The 25,773-nt window shown below is 44.7% G+C and overlaps 1 protein-coding gene across 1 annotated transcript in view; it reads left to right on the top strand.

Moving 5' to 3' along the window:
* LOC129839470 (asc-type amino acid transporter 1-like) overlaps positions 1 to 17,628 on the top strand; it is a gene marked incomplete at its 3' end in the record, with an annotated part of 83,797 nt that extends 66,169 nt beyond the window's left edge. Inside the window, 5 exon segments of the mRNA XM_055906949.1 lie at positions 2,933 to 3,056; positions 5,591 to 5,694; positions 14,244 to 14,340; positions 15,372 to 15,521; positions 17,451 to 17,628. Coding sequence (XP_055762924.1) covers positions 2,933 to 3,056; positions 5,591 to 5,694; positions 14,244 to 14,340; positions 15,372 to 15,521; positions 17,451 to 17,628 — 653 coding nt within the window.
* Between the last annotated feature and the right edge of the window lie 8,145 nt (positions 17,629 to 25,773).

The following is a 25,773-nucleotide window of genomic DNA, read 5'->3' as shown; positions in this document are numbered from 1 at the left end:
CACTTTAACATAACAACAAAACAACAAAACGACCGTGAAGCTACAAACGTTGTGCACAAACATACAGGCTACTAACGTTCTTACATAGACAATTACCCACAACCAATGAGAGCCTATGGCTACCCTAAATAAGGCTCCCAATCAGAGACAACCGAAATCAGCTGTCTCTAATTGGGAACTCATTCAGGTAACCATAGACTCTCCTAGATAACTAACCAACATAGACAACGCTAGACATATACACTCAACACAAAACCATATACTCCACCCCATAACCCCTTTACCAAATAAACACCCAAAACCAACAAAAACATAAACATTCCCCATGTCACACCCTGACCTAACTAAAATAATAAAGAAAACAAAGAATAATAAGGCCAGGGCGTGACACTGCGTCCCAATTTAATCAGGATAGACCTCTAGATGTAGGCTACGTCCCAATTTAATCAGGATAGACCTCTAGATGTAGGCTACGTCCCAATTTAATCAGGATAGACCTCTAGACCTCTAGATGTAGGCTACGTCCCAATTTAATCAGGATAGACCTCTAGACCTCTAGATGTAGGCTACGTCCCAATTTAATCAGGATAGACCTCTAGATTTAGGCTGCGTCCCAATTTAATCAGGATAGACCTCTAGGTGTAGGCTACGTCCCAATTTAATCAGGATAGACCTCTAGATTTAGGCTATGTCCCAATTTAATCAGGATAGACCTCTAGATGTAGGCTACGTCCCAATTTAATCAGGGTAGACCTCTAGATGTAGGCTACGTCCCAATTTAATCAGGATAGACCTCTAGACCTCTAGATGTAGGCTACGTCCCAATTTAATCAGGATAGACCTCTAGATGTAGGCTACGTCCCAATTTAATCAGGATAGACCTCTAGACCTCTAGATGTAGGCTACGTCCCAATGTAATCAGGGTAGACCAATCTACCTCTACATTTAGGCAACGTCCCAATTTTTACCCTTCTAACAAAGTGTGCACTTGCACACTCCCTGTTATGAATTTCAAAGCATTGGTCTGCTCAAAACATTAGCTGAAGCGAATTTTCCAAGTGTACACTTCAGGAGAAGGGTGGAGAATCGGAGATGCAACGAACTGTGTCCTCATAGCACCACCTAGTGGTGGAAAGTGGAAGAGCACCTGTTGTCATACTAATATATCGACTTTACATGTGGTCATGTTGCAGCTGTTTACTTATTGCCTCCAATGCTCAAATTATATTCATTAACTTTACCGTCTCACTGCTGTCTAATGAGTTGACTGTCTCACTGCTGTCTAATGAGTTGACTGTCTCACTGCTGTCTAATGAATTGACTGTCTCACTGCTGTCTAATGAGTTGACTGTCTCACTGCTGTCTAATGGGTTGACTGTCTCACTGCTGTCTAATGAGTTGACTGTCTCACTGCTGTCTAATGAGTTGACTGTCTCACTGCTGTCTAATGAGTTGACTGTCTCACTGCTGTCTAATGGGTTGACTGTCTCACTGCTGTCTAATGGGTTGACTGTCTCACTGCTGTCTAATGGGTTGACTGTCTCACTGCTGTCTAATGGGTTGACTGTCTCACTGCAGTCTAATGAGTTGACTGTCTCACTGCTGTCTAATGAGTTGACTGTCTCACTGCTGTCTAATGAATTGACTGTCTCACTGCTGTCTAATGAGTTGACTGTCTCACTGCTGTCTAATGAATTGACTGTCTCACTGCTGTCTAATGAGTTGACTGTCTCACTGCTGTCTAATGAATTGACTGTCTCACTGCTGTCTAATGAGTTGACTGTCTCACTGCTGTCTAATGAGTTGACTGTCTCACTGCTGTCTAATGGGTTGACTGTCTCACTGCTGTCTAATGGGTTGACTGTCTCACTGCTGTCTAATGAATTGACTGTCTCACTGCTGTCTAATGGGTTGACTGTCTCACTGCTGTCTAATGAATTGACTGTCTCACTGCTGTCTAATGAGTTGACTGTCTCACTGCTGTCTAATGGGTTGACTGTCTCACTGCTGTCTAATGAGTTGACTGTCTCACTGCTGTCTAATGAGTTGACTGTCTCACTGCTGTCTAATGAATTGACTGTCTCACTGCTGTCTAATGAGTTGACTGTCTCACTGCTGTCTAATGGGTTGACTGTCTCACTGCTGTCTAATGGGTTGACTGTCTCACTGCTGTCTAATGGGTTGACTGTCTCACTGCTGTCTAATGAGTTGACTGTCTCACTGCTGTCTAATGGGTTGACTGTCTCACTGCTGTCTAATGAATTGACTGTCTCACTGCTGTCTAATGGGTTGACTGTCTCACTGCTGTCTAATGGGTTGACTGTCTCACTGCAGTCTAATGAGTTGACTGTCTCACTGCTGTCTAATGGGTTGACTGTCTCACTGCTGTCTAATGGGTTGACTGTTACAAGTCATTGTTATTTACATATGCTTTTCAATATGTAACATGTTCCTGTTATTGCTAACTGTCAGTGTCAAGGCATGTTACTGTAATATGTTACCTGTGGTCACTCTAGCAACCTGCCCCTAGCCATCTACATAATCCTATAATATATTATTACAGTACTATATTACTGTAATATAATGTACTGTTTTACAGGAACCTGGTATATTACTGTAAAATATGTTTCTAATCTCAGGAACCTGCCCCGGGCTATCTACATATTACTGTAATATATTATTACAGTACTATATTACTGTAATATAATGTACTGTTTTACAGGAACCTGGTATATTACTGTAAAATATGTTTCTAATCTCAGGAACCTGCCCCGGGCTATCTACATATTACTGTAATATATTTTATTATTACAGTACTATATTACTGTAATATAATCTACTGTTTTACAGGAACCTGGTATATTACTGTAAAATATGTTACTGACTGTCAGTGTCATGGCATGCTTCTGTAATATGTTACCTGTTACTCTAGGAACCTGCCCCGAGCAATCTACATATCCATTCCCCTGGTGACGTTAGTCTACACACTGACCAACATCGCATACTTCTCCTCCATGACCCCCGAAGAGCTGTTGGCATCCAACGCCGTGGCCGTGGTGAGAATTAATGCATCTATAAATAAAATAATCGAAAAGTAATAACACTTAATAATAAAGTCATAATAAATACACAATGAGTAACAATAACATGGTTATATACAGAAATTATATACAGGAAGTAACAGATAATAAAATGGCTATATACAGGCAGTACCAGGCCATAACATGGCTATATACAGGAAGTACCAGGTAATAACATGGCTATATACAGGAATTACCAGTACTGAGGTAATAACATGGCTATATACAGGAAGTACCAGGTAATAACATGGCTATATACAGGAAGTACCAGGTAATAACATGGCTATATACAGGAAGAACCAGTACTGAGTCAATGTACAGGGGTACGAGGTAATAACATGGCTATATACAGGAAGTACCAGGTAATAACATGGCTATATACAGGAAGAACCAGTACTGAGTCAATGTGCAGGGGTACGAGGTAATTGAGGTAGATATTTACATATAACTAGGAATAAAGTGATTAAGCAACAGGATAGATAATAAACAGTAGCAGCAGCATATGTTTTTAATAACCTGCCCAGGGACTGCGGTTGAAAATTAGCCGGCTGGCTAAAACCGGCACTTTTACTGAAACGTTGATTAATGTGCACTGTCCCTGTAAAAATAAACTCAAACTCACATATGTAATTAGTCAAAAAAGTTAACTATTAAATAACTATCTGATGGCTTGGGGGAAGAAGCTGTTCAGGGTCCTGTTGGTTCCAGACCTGGTGCTCCGGCACCGCTTGCCATGCGGTAGCAGAGAAAACAGTCTATGACTATAGGGTGGCTGGAGTCTTTGGACATTTTTAGGGCCTTCCTCTGACACCGCCTGGTATAGAGGTCCTGGATGGTAGGAAGCTTGGCCCCGGTGATGTACTGGGCCGTACGCACTACCCTCTGTAGCGCCTTGCTGTCGGAGGCCGAGCATTTGCAATACCAGGCGGTGATGCAACCAGTCAGGATGCTCTCGGTGGTACAGCTGTAGAACCTTTTGACAATCTGAGGACCCATGCCAAGTCTTTTCAGTCTCCTGAAGGGGGAGTAGGCTTTGTCGTGCCCTCTTCACGACTGTCTTGGCATGTTTGGACCATGATAGTTTGTTGGTGATGTGGACGCCAAGGAACTTAAAGCTCTCAACCTGCTCCACTACATCCCCATCGATGAGAATGGGGGCGTGCTCGGTCCTACTTTTCCTGTAGTCCACAATCATCTCCTTTGTCTTGATCACGTTGAGGGAGAGGTTGTTATCCTGGCACCACACGGCCAGGTCTCTGACCTCCTCCCTATAGACTGTCTCATCGTTGTCAAAGATCAGGCCTACCACTGTTGTGTCATCAGCAAACTTAATGATGGTGTTGGAGTTGTGCCTGGCCACGCAGTCGTAGGTGAACAGGGAGTACATGAGGGGACTGAGCACGCACCCCTGAGGGGCCCCTGTGTTGAGGGTCAGCGTGGCGGATGTGTTGTTGCCTACCCTCACCACCTGGGTGCGGACCGTCAGGAAGTCCAGGATCCAGTTGCAGAGGGAGGTGTTTAGTCCCAGGGTCCTTAGCTTAGTGATGAGCTTTGTGGGCACTATGGTGTTGAACGCTGAGCTGTAGTCAATAAACAGCATTCTCACGTAGGTGTTCCTTTTGTCCAGGTGGGAAAAGGGCCGTGTTTTATTACTTGTTATGTTTTGTGTTTTTTGTGGACTACAAGAAGAGTAGCTGCTGCTTCTGTAAAAGCTAATGAGGATCCATAATACACACCAGGAAGAGTAGCTGCTGCTACTGTAAAAGCTAATGAGGATCCATAATAAACACCAAGAAGAGAAGCTGCTTGTAACGTCAGGAGAATGATGGGTGTAGAGTCAGGCGCAGAGAGCAGAAATTCACGGGGGAAAAAACGCTTTAATGTCCACAGTCAAACAGGAACAGGTAGAAAAATGGGTGAAGCGCAAACACAACCCAAAGACCACTGTTACATAAACCGGACAGGGAAAACCCAAAATAAACAATACACCTCCTACGTACAATAACAACAAGCCCGCACAAACACCAGCGGGCAAAACGAACCTAAATAACACCCATCCCAAAAACCCAAACAAGGAACAGGTGAAAACAATTAGACAAAAACAAACGAAAAGGAAAAATGGATCGGTGGCAGCTAGTAGACCGGCGACGACGACCGCCGAGCGCCGCCCGAACAGGAAGGGGAGCCACCTTCGGTAGGAGTCGTGACACTGCTGCTTCTGTAAAATCAAATCAAATCAAGTTTATTTTATATAGCCCTTCGTACATCAGCTAATATCTCAAAGTGCTGTACAGAAACCCCCAGCCTAAAACCCCCAAACAGCTAGCAATGCAGGTGTAGAAGCACGGTGGCTAGGGAAAAACTCCCTAGAAAAAACTCCCTAAAAGCTAATGAGGATCCATAATAAACAAATAAAATGTGGTGATGTGATTTTGTGTGGTTATTTAACAGTTAACTATCTGTGGTTGTTTTGAAGGTTGTTTAATGATTGTTGAATGGTTTTTCTACAGACATTTGGTGAGAAGTTGCTGGGCGTATTCTCCTGGGTGATGCCCATCTCTGTGGCTCTGTCGACATTCGGAGGCATCAACGGCTATCTCTTCACCTCTTCCAGGTACTAATAGCCTCATAAAATAGTCAGCGGGTTCTCCAACCTCTCTTCACCTCTTCCAGGTACTAATAGCCTCATAATATAGTCAGCGGGTTCTCCAACCTCTCTTCACCTCTTCCAGGTACTAATAGCCTCATAATATAGTCAGCGGGTTCTCCAACCTCTCTTCACTTCATCCAGGTACTAATAGCCTCATAATATAGTCAGCGGGTTCTCCAACCTCTCTTCACCTCTTCCAGGTACTAATAGCCTCATAATATAGTCAGCGGGTTCTCCAACCTCTCTTCACCTCTTCCAGGTACTAATAGCCTCATAATATAGTCAGCGGGTTCTCCAACCTCTCTTCACTTCTTCCAGGTACTAATAGTTCCATAATATAGTCAGCGGGTTCTCCAACCTCTCTTCACCTCTTCCAGGTGCTAATAGTTCCATAATATAGTCAGCGGGTTCTCCAACCTCTCTTCACCTCTTCCAGGTACTAATAGTCTCATAATATAGTCAGCGGGTTCTCCAACCTCTCTTCACCTCTTCCAGGTACTAATAGTCTCGTAATATAGTCAGCGGGTTCTCCAACCTCTCTTCACCTCTTCCAGGTACTAATAGTCTCATAATATAGTCAGCGGGTTCTCCAACCCCTCTTCACCTCTTCCAGGTACTAATAGTTCCATAATATAGTCAGCGGGTTCTCCAACCTCTCTTCACCTCTTCCAGGTACTAATAGTTCCATAATATAGTCAGCGGGTTCTCCAACCTCTCTTCACTTCCTCCAGGTACTAATAGTCTCATAATATAGTCAGCGGGTTCTCCAACCTCTCTTCACCTCTTCCAGGTACTAATAGCCTCATAATATAGTCAGCGGGTTCTCCAACCTCTCTTCACCTCTTCCAGGTACTAATAGCCTCATAATATAGTCAGCGGGTTCTCCAACCCCTCTTCACTTCATCCAGGTACTAATAGCCTCATAATATAGTCAGCGGGTTCTCCAACCTCTCTTCACCTCTTCCAGGTACTAATAGTTCCATAATATAGTCAGCGGGTTCTCCAACCTCTCTTCACTTCATCCAGGTACTAATAGTTCCATAATATAGTCAGCGGGTTCTCCAACCTCTCTTCACTTCATCCAGGTACTAATAGCCTCATAATATAGTCAGCGGGTTCTCCAACCTCTCTTCACCTCTTCCAGGTACTAATAGTCTCGTAATATAGTCAGCGGGTTCTCCAACCTCTCTTCACCTCTTCCAGGTACTAATAGCCTCATAATATAGTCAGCGGGTTCTCCAACCCCTCTTCACTTCATCCAGGTACTAATAGCCTCATAATATAGTCAGCGGGTTCTCCAACCTCTCTTCACCTCTTCCAGGTACTAATAGTTCCATAATATAGTCAGCGGGTTCTCCAACCTCTCTTCACTTCATCCAGGTACTAATAGTTCCATAATATAGTCAGCGGGTTCTCCAACCTCTCTTCACTTCATCCAGGTACTAATAGCCTCATAATATAGTCAGCGGGTTCTCCAACCTCTCTTCACCTCTTCCAGGTACTAATAGCCTCATAATATAGTCAGCGGGTTCTCCAACCCCTCTTCACTTCATCCAGGTACTAATAGCCTCATAATATAGTCAGCGGGTTCTCCAACCTCTCTTCACCTCTTCCAGGTACTAATAGTTCCATAATATAGTCAGCGGGTTCTCCAACCCCTCTTCACCTCTTCCAGGTACTAATAGTCTCGTAATATAGTCAGCGGGTTCTCCAACCTCTCTTCACTTCATCCAGGTACTAATAGCCTCATAATATAGTCAGCGGGTTCTCCAACCTCTCTTCACTTCATCCAGGTACTAATAGTCTCGTAATATAGTCAGCGGGTTCTCCAACCTCTCTTCACCTCTTCCAGGTACTAATAGTTCCATAATATAGTCAGCGGGTTCTCCAACCCCTCTTCACCTCTTCCAGGTACTAATAGTCTCGTAATATAGTCAGCGGGTTCTCCAACCTCTCTTCACTTCATCCAGGTACTAATAGCCTCATAATATAGTCAGCGGGTTCTCCAACCCCTCTTCACCTCATCCAGGTACTAATAATGTAACGATGTTCCTCCTCCTCTTCATACGAAGAGGAGGAGTAGTGATTTGACCAACGTGCAGCGGGGTGTGAATTCATAATGATTTAATAAATCAAACGACGAGACACGAAAAACAAACACTTGGAAGTATTACAAAATAACCAAAACGAATGTAGACTGAACTTCACCATGACAACTTACATACAACACGAATCACGTAGGAACAGGTACAGACTATTACAAACGAACGAACGAAACGCTACAGTCCCGTGTGGTGCACAGATACGGACGACAATCACCCACAAACAAACAGTGAGAACAACCTACCTTAATATGACTCTCAATCAGAGGAAACGTCAAACACCTGTCTCTAATTGAGAGCCATACCAGGCAACCCAAAACCAACATAGAAACAGAAAACATAGACTGCCCACCCAAAACTCACGCCCTGACCATCAAACACATACAAAACAACAGAAAACAGGTCAGGAACGTGACTAATAGTCTCATAATATAGTCAGCGGTTCTCCAACCTCTCCGTCGGGGGACCGCCCCCCAAGGAAACTTCGCACGTTATTGTCCTGTAACCAACAGAGATGATTCACCTTATCAACGGCTTGCTGATGCTCTAGTTCTGGAATAGATTAAAACACATGGAACAACACATGGAACAACACATGAAACAACACATGGAACAACACATGGAACAACACGTGGAACAACACGTGGAACAACACATGGAACAACACATGGAACAACACATGGAACAACACATGGAACAACACGTGGAACAACACATGGAACAACACATGGAACAACACATGGAACAACACGTGGAACAACACGTGGAACAACACGTGGAACAACACGTGGAACAACACATGGAACAACACATGGAACAACACATGGAACAACACATGGAACAACACATGGAACAACACGTGGAACAACACATGGAACAACACGTGGAACAACACATGGAACAACACATGGAACAACACGTGGAACAACACGTGGAACAACACGTGGAACAACACGTGGAACAACACGTGGAACAACACATGGAACAACACATGGAACAACACATGGAACAACACATGGAACAACACGTGGAACAACACATGGAACAACACATGGAACAACACGTGGAACAACACATGGAACATAACCCATACCAATATACAGTCCACTTCATCCATAACCCATACCAATATACAGTCCACTTCATCCATAACCCATATCAATATACAGTCCACTTCATCCATAACCCATACCAATATACAGTCCACTTCATCCATAACCCATACCAATATACAGTCCACTTCATCCATAACCCATATCAATATACAGTCCACTTCATCCATAACCCATACCAATATACAGTCCACTTCATCCATAACCCATATCAATATACAGTCCACTTCATCCATAACCCATATCAATATACAGTCCACTTCATCCATAACCCATACCAATATACAGTCCACTTCATCCATAACCCATACCAATATACAGTCCACTTCATCCATAACCCATATCAATATACAGTCCACTTCATCCATAACCCATACCAATATACAGTCCACTTCATCCATAACCCATACCAATATACAGTCCACTTCATCCATAACCCATATCAATATACAGTCCACTTCATCCATAACCCATACCAATATACAGTCTACTTCATCCATAACCCATATCAATATACAGTCCACTTCATCCATAACCCATACCAATATACAGTCCACTTCATCCATAACCCATATCAATATACAGTCCACTTCATCCATAACCCATATTAATATACAGTCCACTTCATCCATAACCCATACCAATATACAGTCCACTTCATCCATAACCCATATCAATATACAGTCCACTTCATCCATAACCCATACCAATATACAGTCCACTTCATCCATAACCCATATCAATATACAGTCCACTTCATCCATAACCCATACCAATATACAGTCCACTTCATCCATAACCCATATCAATATACAGTCCACTTCATCCATAACCCATACCAATATACAGTCCACTTCATCCATAACCCATATCAATATACAGTCCACTTCATCCATAACCCATATTAATATACAGTCCACTTCATCCATAACCCATATCAATATACAGTCCACTTCATCCATAACCCATATCAATATACAGTCCACTTCATCCATAACCCATACCAATATACAATCCACTTCATCCATAACCCATATCAATATACAGTCCACTTCATCCATAACCCATATTAATATACAGTCCACTTCATCCATAACCCATATCAATATACAGTCCACTACATCCATAACCCATATTAATATACAGTCCACTTCATCCATAACCCATATCAATATACAGTCCACTACATCCATAACCCATATCAATATACAGTCCACTTCATCCATAACCCATACCAATATACAGTCCACTTCATCCATAACCCATATCAATATACAGTCCACTTCATCCATAACCCATATTAATATACAGTCCACTTCATCCATAACCCATATCAATATACAGTCCACTTCATTCATAACCCATATCAATATACAGTCCACTTCATCCATAACCCATATCAATATACAGTCCACTTCATCCATAACCCATATCAATATACAGTCCACTTCATCCATAACCCATACCAATATACAGTCCACTTCATCCATAATCCATATCAATATACAGTCCACTTCATCCATAACCCATATTAATATACAGTCCACTTCATCCATAACCCATACCAATATACAGTCCACTTCATCCATAACCCATACCAATATACAGTCCACTTCATCCATAACCCATATCAATATACAGTCCACTTCATCCATAACCCATACCAATATACAGTCCACTTCATCCATAACCCATATCAATATACAGTCCACTTCATCCATAACCCATACCAATATACAGTCCACTTCATCCATAACCCATACCAATATACAGTCCACTTCATCCATAACCCATATCAATATACAGTCCACTTCATCCATAACCCATATTAATATACAGTCCACTTCATCCATAACCCATATCAATATACAGTCCACTTCATCCATAACCCATATCAATATACAGTCCACTTCATCCATAACCCATACCAATATACAGTCCACTTCATCCATAACCCATATCAATATACAGTCCACTTCATCCATAACCCATACCAATATACAGTCCACTTCATCCATAACCCATATCAATATACAGTCCACTTCATCCATAACCCATATTAATATACAGTCCACTTCATCCATAACCCATATCAATATACAGTCCACTTCATCCATAACCCATATCAATATACAGTCCACTTCATCCATAACCCATATCAATATACAGTCCACTTCATCCATAACCCATATCAATATACAGTCCACTTCATCCATAACCCATACCAATATACAGTCCACTTCATCCATAACCCATATCAATATACAGTCCACTTCATCCATAACCCATATTAATATACAGTCCACTTAATCCATAACCCATATCAATATACAGTCCACTTCATCCATAACCCATATCAATATACAGTCCACTTCATCCATAACCCATATCAATATACAGTCCACTTCATCCATAACCCATATCAATATACAGTCCACTTCATCCATAACCCATACCAATATACAGTCCACTTCATCCATAACCCATACCAATATACAGTCCACTTCATCCATAACCCATATCAATATACAGTCCACTTCATCCATAACCCATACCAATATACAGTCCACTTCATCCATAACCCATACCAATATACAGTCCACTTCATCCATAACCCATATCAATATACAGTCCACTTCATCCATAACCCATATCAATATACAGTCCACTTCATCCATAACCCATACCAATATACAGTCCACTTCATCCATAACCCATATCAATATACAGTCCACTTCATCCATAACCCATATTAATATACAGTCCACTTCATCCATAACCCATATCAATATACAGTCCACTTCATCCATAACCCATATCAATATACAGTCCACTTCATCCATAACCCATATCAATATACAGTCCACTTCATCCATAACCCATATCAATATACAGTCCACTTCATCCATAACCCATACCAATATACAGTCCACTTCATCCATAACCCATATCAATATACAGTCCACTTCATCCATAACCCATATTAATATACAGTCCACTTCATCCATAACCCATACCAATATACAGTCCACTTCATCCATAACCCATACCAATATACAGTCCACTTCATCCATAACCCATATCAATATACAGTCCACTTCATTCATAACCCATATTAATATACAGTCCACTTCATCCATAACCCATACCAATACACAGTCCACTTCATCCATAACCCATACCAATATACAGTCCACTTCATCCATAACCCATACCAATATACAGTCCACTTCATCCATAACCCATACCAATATACAGTCCACTTCATCCATAACCCATACCAATATACAGTCCACTTCATCCATAACCCATATTAATATACAGTCCACTTCATCCATAACCCATACCAATATACAGTCCACTTCATCCATAACCCATACCAATATACAGTCCACTTCATTCATAACCCATATCAATATACAGTCCACTTCATCCATAACCCATACCAATATACAGTCCACTTCATCCATAACCCATATCAATATACAGTCCACTTCATCCATAACCCATATTAATATACAGTCCACTTCATCCATAACCCATACCAATATACAGTCCACTTCATCCATAACCCATATCAATATACAGTCCACTTCATCCATAACCCATACCAATATACAGTCCACTTCATCCATAACCCATATCAATATACAGTCCACTTCATCCATAACCCATACCAATATACAGTCCACTTCATCCATAACCCATATCAATATAGAGTCCACTTCATCCATAACCCATACCAATATACAGTCCACTTCATCCATAACCCATATCAATATACAGTCCACTTCATCCATAACCCATATTAATATACAGTCCACTTCATCCATAACCCATATCAATATACAGTCCACTTCATCCATAACCCATACCAATATACAGTCCACTTCATCCATAACCCATATCAATATACAGTCCACTTCATCCATAACCCATACCAATATACAGTCCACTTCATCCATAACCCATATCAATATACAGTCCACTTCATCCATAACCCATACCAATATACAATCCACTTCATCCATAACCCATATCAATATACAGTCCACTTCATCCATAACCCATATTAATATACAGTCCACTTCATCCATAACCCATATCAATATACAGTCCACTACATCCATAACCCATATCAATATACAGTCCACTTCATCCATAACCCATATCAATATACAGTCCACTTCATCCATAACCCATATCAATATACAGTCCACTTCATCCATAACCCATACCAATATACAGTCCACTTCATCCATAACCCACATCAATATACAGTCCACTTCATCCATAACCCATATTAATATACAGTCCACTTCATCCATAACCCATATCAATATACAGTCCACTTCATCCATAACCCATATTAATATACAGTCCACTTCATCCATAACCCATACCAATATACAGTCCACTTCATCCATAACCCATATCAATATACAGTCCACTTCATCCATAACCCATATTAATATACAGTCCACTTAATCCATAACCCATATCAATATACAGTCCACTTCATCCATAACCCATATCAATATACAGTCCACTTCATCCATAACCCATATCAATATACAGTCCACTTCATCCATAACCCATATCAATATACAGTCCACTTCATCCATAACCCATACCAATATACAGTCCACTTCATCCATAACCCATATCAATATACAGTCCACTTCATCCATAACCCATATTAATATACAGTCCACTTCATCCATAACCCATACCAATATACAGTCCACTTCATCCATAACCCATACCAATATACAGTCCACTTCATCCATAACCCATATCAATATACAGTCCACTTCATCCATAACCCATACCAATATACAGTCCACTTCATCCATAACCCATACCAATATACAGTCCACTTCATCCATAACCCATATCAATATACAGTCCACTTCATCCATAACCCATATCAATATACAGTCCACTTCATCCATAACCCATACCAATATACAGTCCACTTCATCTATAACCCATATCAATATACAGTCCACTTCATCCATAACCCATACCAATATACAGTCCACTTCATCCATAACCCATACCAATATACAGTCCACTTCATCCATAACCCATATCAATATACTGTCCACTTCATCCATAACCCATATCAATATACAGTCCACTTCATCCATAACCCATACCAATATACAGTCCACTTCCTTCATAGTGTATCTGTGTTGTAGCTCTGCAGGAATCCAACCCACAACCCCGGTGTTTCTAGCATCACTCTCCAACCAACTGCATACACCTCAAATGCTATTGTCCTTTTTCTCCACAGGTTGTGTTTCTCTGGAGCCAGAGAGGGTCACCTGCCTTACCTGTTGGCCATGATCCACCTGAAAAACTGCACCCCTATTCCCGCTCTGCTAGTCTGTGTAAGTTACTGCACCCTTATTCCCGCTCTGCTAGTCTGTGTAAATTACTGCGCCCCTATTCCCGCTCTGCTAGTCTGTGTAAGTTACTGCACCCCTATTCCTGCTCTGCTAGTCTGTGTAAGTTACTGCACCCCTATTCCTGCTCTGCTAGTCTGTGTAAGTTACTGCACCCCTATTCCTGCTCTGCTAGTCTGTGTAAATTACTGCACACCTATTCCTGCTCTGCTAGTCTGTGTAAATTACTGCACCCCTATTCCTGCTCTGCCTGACTAACCGGTGTCTGTATGTAGCCTCGCTACTTTTATAGCCGCGCTACTAGCCTCGCTACTTGTGTAGCCTCTTTACTTGTGTAGCCTCGCTACTGAGTAGCCTCGCTACTGTATGTAGCCTCGCTACTGTATAGCCTCGCTACTTGTGTAGCCTCGCTACTTGTGTAGCCACGCTACTGAGTAGCCTCGCTACTGTATGTAGCCTCGCTACTGTATAGCCTCGCTACTGTATGTAGCCTTGCTACTGTATAGCCTCGCTACTGTGTAGCCTCGCTACTGTATGTAGCCTCGCTACTGTATAGCCTCGCTACTGTGTAGCTTCGCTACTGTATGTTGCCTCGCTACTGTATAGCCTTGCTACTTGTGTAGCCGCGCGCTGTGTAGCCTCGCTACTGTATAGCCTCGCTACTGTGTAGCCTCACTACTGTATAGCCTCGCTACTGTATGGCATCGCTACTGTATAGCCTCGCTACTGTATAGCCTCGCTACTTATATAGCCTCGCTACTGTATAGCCTCGCTACTGTATATAGCCTGTCTTTTTACGGTTGTTTTGTTTCTTGACCTACCTATTGTTCACCTAACACCTTTTTTGCTCTATTGGTTATTGGTAAGTAAAGCATTTCACTGTGAGGTTGACTGTCTCACTGCTGTGAGAGGGCTGTGCTATATAGCTTTGTGTATAATGTTATAGGCCCACAAAGTGTATGTTACGTCTATGTTCATTGACCTCTGCTTCTCCTCCTCCTCCTCCTCCTCCACAGTGCGGAGCCACCATTGTGATCCTGTGTATCGGAGAGACTCACAACCTGATCAACTATGTGTCTTTTATTAACTTCCTGTCCTATGGAGTGACCATCGCCGGCCTGCTGTACTATCGCTGGAAGAGACCCAACCTGCTACGACCCATCAAGGTACAGCAGGCCTGATGCTACTATATCTGATGCTACTATATCTGATGCTACTATATCTGATATTACTATATCTGATGCTACTATATCTGCTGCTACTATATCTGATGCTACTATATCTGATGCTACTATATCTGATGCTACTATATCTGATGCTACTATATCTGATGCTATATCTGATGCTACTATATCTGATGCTACTATATCTGCTGCTACTATATCTGGTGCTACTATATCTGATGCTACTATATCTGATGCTACTATATATGATGCTACTATATCTGCTGCTACTATATCTGATGCTACTATATCTGATGCTACTATATCTGCTGCTACTATATCTGCTGCTACTATATCTGCTGCTACTATATCTGATGCTACTATATCTGATGCTATATCTGATGCTACTATATCTGATGTTACTATATCTGATGCTACTATATCTGATGTTACTATATCTGATGCTACTATATCTGATGCTACTATATCTGCTGCTACTATATCTGGTGCTACTATATCTGATGCTACTATATCTGATGCTACTATATCTGCTGCTACTATATCTGATGCTACTATATCTGATGCTATATCTGATGCTACTATATCTGGTGGTACTATATCTGATGCTACTATATCTGGTGCTACTATATCTGGTGGTACTATATCTGATGCTACTATATCTGGTGCTACTATATCTGGTGGTACTATATCTGATGCTACTATATCTGGTGCTACTATATCTGGTGGTACTATATCTGCTGCTACTATATCTGATGCTACTATATCTGGTGGTACTATATCTGATGCTACTATATCTGGTGCTACTATATCTGGTGGTACTATATCTGATGCTACTATATCTGATGCTACTATATCTGATGTTACTATATCTGATGTTACTATATCTGATGCTACTATATCTGATGCTACTATATCTGGTGCTACTATATCTGATGCTACTATATCTGATGCTACTATATCTGCTGCTACTATATCTGATGCTATATCTGGTGCTACTATATCTGATGCTACTATATCTGATGCTACTATATCTGATGCTATATCTGATGCTACTATATCTGGTGGTACTATATCTGATGCTACTATATCTGGTGCTACTATATCTGGTGGTACTATATCTGATGCTACTATATCTGATGCTACTATATCTGATGCTACTATATCTGATGTTACTATATCTGATGCTACTATATCTGATGCTACTATATCTGGTGCTACTATATCTGATGCTACTATATCTGATGCTACTATATCTGCTGCTACTATATCTGATGCTATATCTGGTGCTACTATATCTGATGCTACTATATCTGATGCTACTATATCTGATGCTATATCTGATGCTACTATATCTGGTGGTACTATATCTGATGCTACTATATCTGGTGCTACTATATCTGGTGGTACTATATCTGATGCTACTATATCTGATGCTACTATATCTGATGCTACTATATCTGGTGGTACTATATCTGATGCTACTATATCTGGTGCTACTATATCTGGTGCTACTATATCTGATGCTACTATATCTGGTGGTACTATATCTGATGCTACTATATCTGATGCTACTATATCTGGGAACTATTCACTGTAACCAGGAAATGAACTGGTCATTCTATTACTGAATGGGAAACGAGGCGTTGTGCTATGGTGTATTACGATTGGATTTTTATCTCTTCCTCCCCGGCCCTCCCTCTCCCCCGTCCTCCCCGGCCCTCCCTCTCCCCGTCCTCCCCGGCCCTCCCTCTCCCCGTCCTCCCCGGCCCTCCCTCTCCCCGTCCTCCCCGGCCCTCCCTCTCCCCGTCCTCCCCGGCCCTCCCTCTCCCCGTCCTCCCTCGTCTCTCCCCCCTCCCTCTATCCTCTCCTCATTGTCCTTCTCTCCTCTCCCTCCTCGCCCTCTCCCTTCAGGTGAGTGTGTTGGTCCCTATCAGCTACCTGGTGTTCTGGGCGGTGCTGCTGGGGTTCAGCCTGTACTCGGAGCCCGTGGTGTGTGGCATGGGGATCGTCATCATGCTCACCGGGGTACCCGTCTACTTCGTCGGAGTACACTGGAAGAACAAGCCCAGATGTGTCTACAGGGTTGTGGGTGAGTGACTCCTACACTCCTCGTATTGCATGTCCATGTCAGGTCATTCACCAGACGCTCTGACTCAGAGCAACTTACAGTCATTCAACTAAGGTAGGTAAGACAACCACAACTACAGTCATGCTGCCGTCTCTGCATCGACACTGATAAGGCAGCAGAATGACATGCTGCCGTCTCTGCATCGACACTGATAAGGCAGCAGAATGACATGCTGCCGTCTCTGTATCGACACTGATAAGGTAACAGAATGACATGCTGCCGTCTCTGTATCGACACTGATAAGGTAGCAGAATGACATGCTGCCGTCTCTGTATCGACACTGATAAGGCAGCAGAATGACATGCTGCCGTCTCTGTATCGACACTGATAAGGCAGCAGAATGACATGCTGCCGTCTCTGGATCGACACTGATAAGGCAGCAGAATGACATGCTGCCGTCTCTGCATCGACACCGATAAGGCAGCAGAATGACATGCTGCCGTCTCTGCATCGACACCGATAAGGCAGCAGAATGACATGCTGCCGTCTCTGTATCGACACTGATAAGGCAGCAGAATGACATGCTGCCGTCTCTGGATCGACACTGATAAGGCAGCAGAATGACATGCTGCCGTCTCTGCATCGACACTGATAAGGTAACAGAATGACATGCTGCCGTCTCTGCATCGACACCGATAAGGTAGCAGAATGACATGCTGCCGTCTCTGCATCGACACTGATAAGGCAGCAGAATGACATGCTGCCGTCTCTGCATCGACACTGATAAGGCAGCAGAATGACATGCTGCCGTCTCTGCATCGACACTGATAAGGCAGCAGAATGACATGCTGCCGTCTCTGCATCGACACTGATAAGGCAGCAGAATGACATGCTGCCGTCTCTGCATCGACACTGATAAGGTAGCAGAATGACATGCTGCCGTCTCTGCATCGACACTGATAAGGCAGCAGAATGACATGCTGCCGTCTCTGCATCGACACTGATAAGGCAGCAGAATGACATGCTGCCGTCTCTGCATCGACACTGATAAGGCAGCAGAATGACATGCTGCCGTCTCTGCATCGACACTGATAAGGTAGCAGAATGACATGCTGCCGTCTCTGGATCGACACTGATAAGGTAGCAGAATGACATGCTGCCGTCTCTGCATCGACACTGATAAGGCAGCAGAATGACATGCTGCCGTCTCTGTATCGACACTGATAAGGCAGCAGAATGACATGCTGCCGTCTCTGCATCGACACTGATAAGGCAGCAGAATGACATGCTGCCGTCTCTGTATCGACACTGATAAGGTAGCAGAATGACATGCTGCCGTCTCTGCATCGACACTGATAAGGTAGCAGAATGACATGCTGCCGTCTCTGCGTCGACACTGATAAGGCAGCAGAATGACATGCTGCCGTCTCTGTATCGACACTGATAAGGTAGCAGAATGACATGCTGCCGTCTCTGCATCGACACTGATAAGGTAGCAGAATGACATGCTGCCGTCTCTGCATCGACACTGATAAGGCAGCAGAATGACATGCTGCCGTCTCTGCATCGACACTGATAAGGTAGCAGAATGACATGCTGCCGTCTCTGTATCGACACTGATAAGGCAGCAGAATGACATGCTGCCGTCTCTGCATCGACACTGATAAGGTAGCAGAATGACATGCTGCCGTCTCTGCATCGACACTGATAAGGCAGCAGAATGACATGCTGCCGTCTCTGCATCGACACTGATAAGGCAGCAGAATGACATGCTGCCGTCTCTGCATCGACACTGATAAGGCAGCAGAATGACATGCTGCCGTCTCTGCATCGACACTGATAAGGCAGCAGAATGACATGCTGCCGTCTCTGCATCGACACTGATAAGGTAGCAGAATGACATGCTGCCGTCTCTGGATCGACACTGATAAGGCAGCAGAATGACATGCTGCCGTCTCTGCATCGACACTGATAAGGCAGCAGAATGACATGCTGCCGTCTCTGCATCGACACTGATAAGGCAGCAGAATGACATGCTGCCGTCTCTGCATCGACACTGATAAGGCAGCAGAATGACATGCTGCCGTCTCTGCATCGACACTGATAAGGCAGCAGAATGACATGCTGCCGTCTCTGCATCGACACTGATAAGGTAGCAGAATGACATGCTGCCGTCTCTGTATCGACACTGATAAGGCAGCAGAATGACATGCTGCCGTCTCTGCATCGACACTGATAAGGTAGCAGAATGACATGCTGCCGTCTCTGCATCGACACTGATAAGGCAGCAGAATGACATGCTGCCGTCTCTGCATCGACACTGATAAGGCAGCAGAATGACATGCTGCCGTCTCTGCATCGACACTGATAAGGCAGCAGAATGACATGCTGCCGTCTCTGCATCGACACTGATAAGGCAGCAGAATGACATGCTGCCGTCTCTGCATCGACACTGATAAGGCAGCAGAATGACATGCTGCCGTCTCTGCATCGACACTGATAAGGCAGCAGAATGACATGCTGCCGTCTCTGCATCGACACTGATAAGGCAGCAGAATGACATGCTGCCGTCTCTGCATCGACACTGATAAGGCAGCAGAATGACATGCTGCCGTCTCTGCATCGACACTGATAAGGTAGCAGAATGACATGCTGCCGTCTCTGCATCGACACTGATAAGGCAGCAGAATGACATGCTGCCGTCTCTGTATCGACACTGATAAGGTAGCAGAATGACATGCTGCCGTCTCTGCATCGACACTGATAAGGCAGCAGAATGACATGCTGCCGTCTCTGCATCGACACTGATAAGGCAGCAGAATGACATGCTGCCGTCTCTGCATCGACACTGATAAGGTAACAGAATGACATGCTGCCGTCTCTGCATCGACACTGATAAGGTAGCAGAATGACATGCTGCCGTCTCTGCATCGACACTGATAAGGCAGCAGAATGACATGCTGCCGTCTCTGCATCGACACTGATAAGGTAGCAGAATGACATGCTGCCGTCTCTGCATCGACACTGATAAGGTAGCAGAATGACATGCTGCCGTCTCTGGATCGACACTGATAAGGCAGCAGAATGACATGCTGCCGTCTCTGCATCGACACTGATAAGGTAGCAGAATGACATGCTGCCGTCTCTGTATCGACACTGATAAGGCAGCAGAATGACATGCTGCCGTCTCTGCATCGACACTGATAAGGCAGCAGAATGACATGCTGCCGTCTCTGTATCGACACTGATAAGGTAGCAGAATGACATGCTGCCGTCTCTGCATCGACACTGATAAGGTAGCAGAATGACATGCTGCCGTCTCTGCAACGACACTGATAAGGCAGCAGAATGACATGCTGCCGTCTCTGCATCGACACTGATAAGGCAGCAGAATGACATGCTGCCGTCTCTGCATCGACACTGATAAGGCAGCAGAATGACATGCTGCCGTCTCTGTATCGACACTGATAAGGTAACAGAATGACATGCTGCCGTCTCTGCATCGACACTGATAAGGTAGCAGAATGACATGCTGCCGTCTCTGGATCGACACTGATAAGGCAGCAGAATGACATGCTGCCGTCTCTGCATCGACACTGATAAGGCAGCAGAATGACATGCTGCCGTCTCTGGATCGACACTGATAAGGCAGCAGAATGACATGCTGCCGTCTCTGCATCGACACTGATAAGGCAGCAGAATGACATGCTGCCGTCTCTGTATCGACACTGATAAGGTAGCAGAATGACATGCTGCCGTCTCTGCATCGACACTGATAAGGTAGCAGAATGACATGCTGCCGTCTCTGTGTCGACACTGATAAGGCAGCAGAATGACATGCTGCCGTCTCTGTATGGACACTGATAAGGCAGCAGAATGACATGCTGCCGTCTCTGGATCGACACTGATAAGGTAGCAGAATGACATGCTGCCGTCTCTGCATCGACACTGATAAGGTAGCAGAATGACATGCTGCCGTCTCTGTATCGACACTGATAAGGTAGCAGAATGACATGCTGCCGTCTCTGTATCGACACTGATAAGGCAGCAGAATGACATGCTGCCGTCTCTGCATCGACACTGATAAGGCAGCAGAATGACATGCTGCCGTCTCTGCATCGACACTGATAAGGTAGCAGAATGACATGCTGCCGTCTCTGCATCGACACTGATAAGGCAGCAGAATGACATGCTGCCGTCTCTGCATCGACACTGATAAGGCAGCAGAATGACATGCTGCCGTCTCTGCATCGACACTGATAAGGCAGCAGAATGACATGCTGCCGTCTCTGCATCGACACTGATAAGGCAGCAGAATGACATGCTGCCGTCTCTGCATCGACACTGATAAGGCAGCAGAATGACATGCTGCCGTCTCTGCAACGACACTGATAAGGCAGCAGAATGACATGCTGCCGTCTCTGCATCGACACTGATAAGGCAGCAGAATGACATGCTGCCGTCTCTGGATCGACACTGATAAGGCAGCAGAATGACATGCTGCCATCTCTGTATCGACACTGATAAGGCAGCAGAATGACATGCTGCCGTCTCTGCATCGACACTGATAAGGTAGCAGAATGACATGCTGCCGTCTCTGCATCGACACTGATAAGGCAGCAGAATGACATGCTGCCGTCTCTGCGTCGACACTGATAAGGCAGCAGAATGACATGCTGCCGTCTCTGCATCGACACTGATAAGGTAGCAGAATGACATGCTGCCGTCTCTGTATCGACACTGATAAGGTAGCAGAATGACATGCTGCCGTCTCTGGATCGACACTGATAAGGCAGCAGAATGACATGCTGCCGTCTCTGTATCGACACTGATAAGGCAGCAGAATGACATGCTGCCGTCTCTGCATCGACACTGATAAGGCAGCAGAATGACATGCTGCCGTCTCTGCATCGACACTGATAAGGCAGCAGAATGACATGCTGCCGTCTCTGCATCGACACTGATAAGGTAACAGAATGACATGCTGCCGTCTCTGCATCGACACTGATAAGGCAGCAGAATGACATGCTGCCGTCTCTGTATCGACACTGATAAGGTAACAGAATGACATGCTGCCGTCTCCGTATCGACACTGATAAGGCAGCAGAATGACATGCTGCCATCTCTGCATCGACACTGATAAGGCAGCAGAATGACATGCTGCCATCTCTGCATCGACACTGATAAGGTAACAGAATGACATGCTGCCGTCTCTGTATCGACACTGATAAGGTAGCAGAATGACATGCTGCCGTCTCTGTATCGACACTGATAAGGCAGCAGAATGACATGCTGCCGTCTCTGCATCGACACTGATAAGGCAGCAGAATGACATGCTGCCGTCTCTGCATCGACACTGATAAGGCAGCAGAATGACATGCTGCCGTCTCTGCATCGACACTGATAAGGTAGCAGAATGACATGCTGCCGTCTCTGCATCGACACTGATAAGGCAGCAGAATGACATGCTGCCATCTCTGCATCGACACTGATAAGGTAACAGAATGACATGCTGCCGTCTCTGTATCGACACTGATAAGGCAGCAGAATGACATGCTGCCGTCTCTGCATCGACACTGATAAGGCAGCAGAATGACATGCTGCCGTCTCTGCATCGACACTGATAAGGTAGCAGAATGACATGCTGCCGTCTCTGCATCGACACTGATAAGGTAGCAGAATGACATGCTGCCGTCTCTGCATCGACACTGATAAGGTAACAGAATGACATGCTGCCGTCTCTGTATCGACACTGATAAGGCAGCAGAATGACATGCTGCCGTCTCTGCATCGACACTGATAAGGTAGCAGAATGACATGCTGCCGTCTCTGCATCGACACTGATAAGGCAGCAGAATGACATGCTGCCGTCTCTGTATGGACACTGATAAGGTAGCAGAATGACATGCTGCCGTCTCTGTATCGACACTGATAAGGCAGCAGAATGACATGCTGCCGTCTCTGCATCGACACTGATAAGGTAACAGAATGACATGCTGCCGTCTCTGTATCGACACTGATAAGGTAGCAGAATGACATGCTGCCGTCTCTGCATCGACACTGATAAGGTAGCAGAATGACATGCTGCCGTCTCTGCATCGACACTGATAAGGTAGCAGAATGACATGCTGCCGTCTCTGTATGGACACTGATAAGGCAGCAGAATGACATGCTGCCGTCTCTGTATGGACACTGATAAGGCAGCAGAATGACATGCTGCCGTCTCTGTATGGACACTGATAAGGCAGCAGAATGACATGCTGCCGTCTCTGTATCGACACTGATAAGGCAGCAGAATGACATGCTGCCGTCTCTGCATCGACACTGATAAGGTAGCAGAATGACATGCTGCCGTCTCTGCATCGACACTGATAAGGCAGCAGAATGACATGCTGCCGTCTCTGCATCGACACTGATAAGGCAGCAGAATGACATGCTGCCATCTCTGCATCGACACTGATAAGGTAGCAGAATGACATGCTGCCGTCTCTGCATCGACACTGATAAGGCAGCAGAATGACATGCTGCCGTCTCTGCATCGACACTGATAAGGCAGCAGAATGACATGCTGCCATCTCTGCATCGACACTGATAAGGCAGCAGAATGACATGCTGCCGTCTCTGCATCGACACTGATAAGGTAGCAGAATGACATGCTGCCGTCTCTGTATCGACACTGATAAGGCAGCAGAATGACATGCTGCCGTCTCTGCATCGACACTGATAAGGTAGCAGAATGACATGCTGCCGTCTCTGTATCGACACTGATAAGGCAGCAGAATGACATGCTGCCGTCTCTGTATCGACACTGATAAGGCAGCAGAATGACATGCTGCCGTCTCTGCATCGACACTGATAAGGCAGCAGAATGACATGCTGCCGTCTCTGCATCGACACTGATAAGGTAGCAGAATGACATGCTGCCGTCTCTGCATCGACACTGATAAGGCAGCAGAATGACATGCTGCCGTCTCTGCATCGACACTGATAAGGCAGCAGAATGACATGCTGCCGTCTCTGCATCGACACTGATAAGGCAGCAGAATGACATGCTGCCGTCTCTGCATCGACACTGATAAGGTAGCAGAATGACATGCTGCCGTCTCTGGATCGACACTGATAAGGCAGCAGAATGACATGCTGCCGTCTCTGTATCGACACTGATAAGGTAGCAGAATGACATGCTGCCGTCTCTGTATGGACACTGATAAGGCAGCAGAATGACATGCTGCCGTCTCTGCATCGACACTGATAAGGTAGCAGAATGACATGCTGCCGTCTCTGTATCGACACTGATAAGGCAGCAGAATGACATGCTGCCGTCTCTGCATCGACACTGATAAGGCAGCAGAATGACATGCTGCCGTCTCTGGATCGACACTGATAAGGCAGCAGAATGACATGCTGCCGTCTCTGCATCGACACTGATAAGGCAGCAGAATGACATGCTGCCGTCTCTGCATCGACACTGATAAGGTAGCAGAATGACATGCTGCCGTCTCTGTATCGACACTGATAAGGCAGCAGAATGACATGCTGCCGTCTCTGTATCGACACTGATAAGGTAGCAGAATGACATGCTGCCGTCTCTGTATCGACACTGATAAGGCAGCAGAATGACATGCTGCCGTCTCTGCATCGACACTGATAAGGCAGCAGAATGACATGCTGCCGTCTCTGCATCGACACTGATAAGGTAGCAGAATGACATGCTGCCGTCTCTGCATCGACACTGATAAGGTAGCAGAATGACATGCTGCCGTCTCTGCATCGACACTGATAAGGCAGCAGAATGACATGCTGCCGTCTCTGTATGGACACTGATAAGGCAGCAGAATGACATGCTGCCGTCTCTGCATCGACACTGATAAGGCAGCAGAATGACATGCTGCCGTCTCTGTATTGACACTGATAAGGCAGCAGAATGACATGCTGCCGTCTCTGCATCGACACTGATAAGGTAGCAGAATGACATGCTGCCGTCTCTGCATCGACACTGATAAGGCAGCAGAATGACATGCTGCCGTCTCTGTATCGACACTGATAAGGTAGCAGAATTACATGCTGCCGTCTCTGCATCGACACTGATAAGGTAGCAGAATGACATGCTGCCGTCTCTGCATCGACACTGATAAGGTAGCAGAATGACATGCTGCCGTCTCTGCA

This window comes from Salvelinus fontinalis, chromosome 40 (assembly GCF_029448725.1).
Source record: "Salvelinus fontinalis isolate EN_2023a chromosome 40, ASM2944872v1, whole genome shotgun sequence".
NCBI classification, from domain to species: domain Eukaryota; kingdom Metazoa; phylum Chordata; class Actinopteri; order Salmoniformes; family Salmonidae; genus Salvelinus; species Salvelinus fontinalis.
Note: the sequence above shows the minus strand (reverse complement) of the source record. Positions and strands in the feature narration are given on the sequence as shown.